Source organism: Melampsora larici-populina (assembly GCF_000204055.1).
Source record: "Melampsora larici-populina 98AG31 unplaced genomic scaffold MELLAscaffold_12, whole genome shotgun sequence".
NCBI classification, from domain to species: Eukaryota; Fungi; Basidiomycota; class Pucciniomycetes; order Pucciniales; family Melampsoraceae; genus Melampsora; species Melampsora laricis-populina.
The window spans coordinates 206,966-209,269 of record NW_006768776.1 but is presented as its reverse complement, the minus strand read 5'-3'; the positions used below and the strand labels follow the sequence as shown (position 1 = coordinate 209,269).

General features: G+C 50.2%; 1 protein-coding gene across 1 annotated transcript; it reads left to right on the top strand.

Moving 5' to 3' along the window:
- Window positions 1-317: 317 nt before the first annotated feature.
- On the top strand, window positions 318-1,734 carry MELLADRAFT_105066 (uncharacterized protein; the record flags this gene model as incomplete). The annotated part of the gene is made up of 2 exons (XM_007408530.1): window positions 318-583; window positions 1,386-1,734. 2 exons carry the CDS (start codon window positions 318-320, stop codon window positions 1,732-1,734), a joined length of 615 nt encoding a protein of 204 aa, XP_007408592.1.
- Between the last annotated feature and the right edge of the window lie 570 nt (window positions 1,735-2,304).

Genomic DNA, 2,304 nt, shown 5'->3' with positions numbered 1-2,304 from the left:
GATGTCGATGTGCCCATCCGTAACTAATAGCCCCCAATTGTCCACGACGTTGAGGGGGGGTGACGTAGATGAGACCGTACCCAGTGACGTCAGGAAAGCCCATACAGGAGGCAGCAGTTGAGATGTTGAACGGCCCATCCTAAGAAAGAGTGATTTCGTTAAGAAAATCGAAGAGAAGAAGTCCCGAGCAGAAAGAATGGGAACTAACAAGACACGTGATCTACACCCCGTACAGACGCCATGCTGGAGAGTCGTAACGCTGGTGGCGAACCATCGTAAACGCATACGACAACCAAGACCCACTCCTAGGGAGAACGATGCTGCATGCCTTTCGCGCGACATACGGACAGATTCCATTTGATCCGGAAGAGTCAAGAGGCAGAAGAGAAAACCGCGACACGGAACTCAACCACCATCGCGACCGGAGACCACGAACCGAGTCCTTGATACAAGACGACGAGTTCCTAGAAGAGCTAGTCGACAGGAGGGACACAACCGGTACGGGTGCAAAATCCTCACGGGAGGACAAACCCAGGCACCGAAATCAAGCGCTCAGCTCTGCCCGCATCAGAACCGCAAACCTGTCAGTAAGAGGAAACCAGCAGAACTCGGGCTCAAAAAAGAAGGAGAGACCCGTAGAGTCATCGTCAGAAGAAGAAGGGAACCTAACAGACCCTGAGAAAGAAATCGTATTTGTAGACGACCAAGAATTATCCAACAACAACTTACTGAAACTATCCAATAGTTTCCACCAACGTATGACAAAATTGACGGCCTACGTACCTCTAACGGTGTTCAACGCAGACTGGATTGATAGAGACATCGAAAAGGCTGGATTAAAGAAAGTGAAGTCAGTAAAGGAGTTACAAGAGGGGGATGACGTGCCAATGTACTCAGGTCTAACACCACGAGACAAGCTCCTCCTTTCTTACGGCGAATGGATGGATTGCATAGACTTGTTCATCAGATACGTCGACGAATTCTACCACATGAAGAGGTCAGCGGAGATGTTCCAAAAGCATAAAGCGATTGTAGCGGACATCAGAAGATCCACATCCTGCTGGATGATTGCACTACGGTACTGCATCAAATTACGAAAATTAGTCATGCAAAACAGAATTGGAACCAACAAGAAACGGCAGATGAGCAACGCCGGGATTTTGCATCAAGACATCTTGCGTGCAGCCAAGGACAAGGCTTAATCGCTAGGAGAACGAGCCTACGCAGAAAATCCGTACGCCACGTCAGCCGGAGAACCGGATCACTCGAACCCGAGAGAGAGGCTGCCTCTGAAGAGAGACTTTGCAACTGCAAGCGGCAAGAACGGTGGATGGAAGAACACAGCAAACTCTAGACGTAACAACAAAAACAGAAACAACAATCAGCAACGCACTGATAGTCACAACAACTTCGCACGAAGAAGACCGTGGATCAGAGACAACAACAGTTGGACTCACAACTCATCAAACGGGAACTACTACCCTAACCGGAACCCAGCCAGCAACAACTTCCATAACGGAAACGGCAGCTACAGCGGAAGTTTCCAGCAGTATGGTGCCCCCCACAGCGGGTACAACCTTGGTTACGGACCGCCGATGTCGTATGGGACGACCGCGTACGGAAACACCTACAACCCCAGCTATAACCAAGGAGGACCGAGCAACACGTCAGAGCGGCAAAACCAACTTGCAGTCGTGCCAAAACAAGGGAGCAGTGGCCAGAGCGGAGCCCTGACAGTTGTCAACAGGCAAAACGGCAGCCACAAGCAAAGCTGGTAAGGACACGCCCCCTCCTATCTCACTCCCCCCCCGGCACCAGTTCAACCCTCCTGATGCTTCTCCAATTCACACCTGAAATAAGAACCCCCCCCAGTGAACGAGGTAGAGAGAGAGAGGATAAGGGTAGATAGAGGCGAAGCAGTCCGATTGATATATATATATAATCGTTGTCCTAGAGCCTATGTCTGCACACCAGAGAACGCTGCCGTAATGAATTGAATCGGATGTGTTATGTTCCAAAGTCAAACACGAGAGCAATCCAGTGTACATAGACACCCCCCCGGGTGGAATAAGCCCACCAAGCAATGCGCTCGAACTTAAACTCCCCCATCTACGTAACCCCGTCCACGTACTCCCGTCCCTCGTACCTGCTGCATAACAACCATTGTTGATGATGACCAACGCTTGTCCAAAAAAAAAAAAAAACCAGGGGTCACCTAGAAGAAGACAAAGCAACTGAACCTAGCGGAACGACGGGTGAGGTCGAAAAAGGAGAGAGACCTGTGAAACCCATGAGTGAAGACAG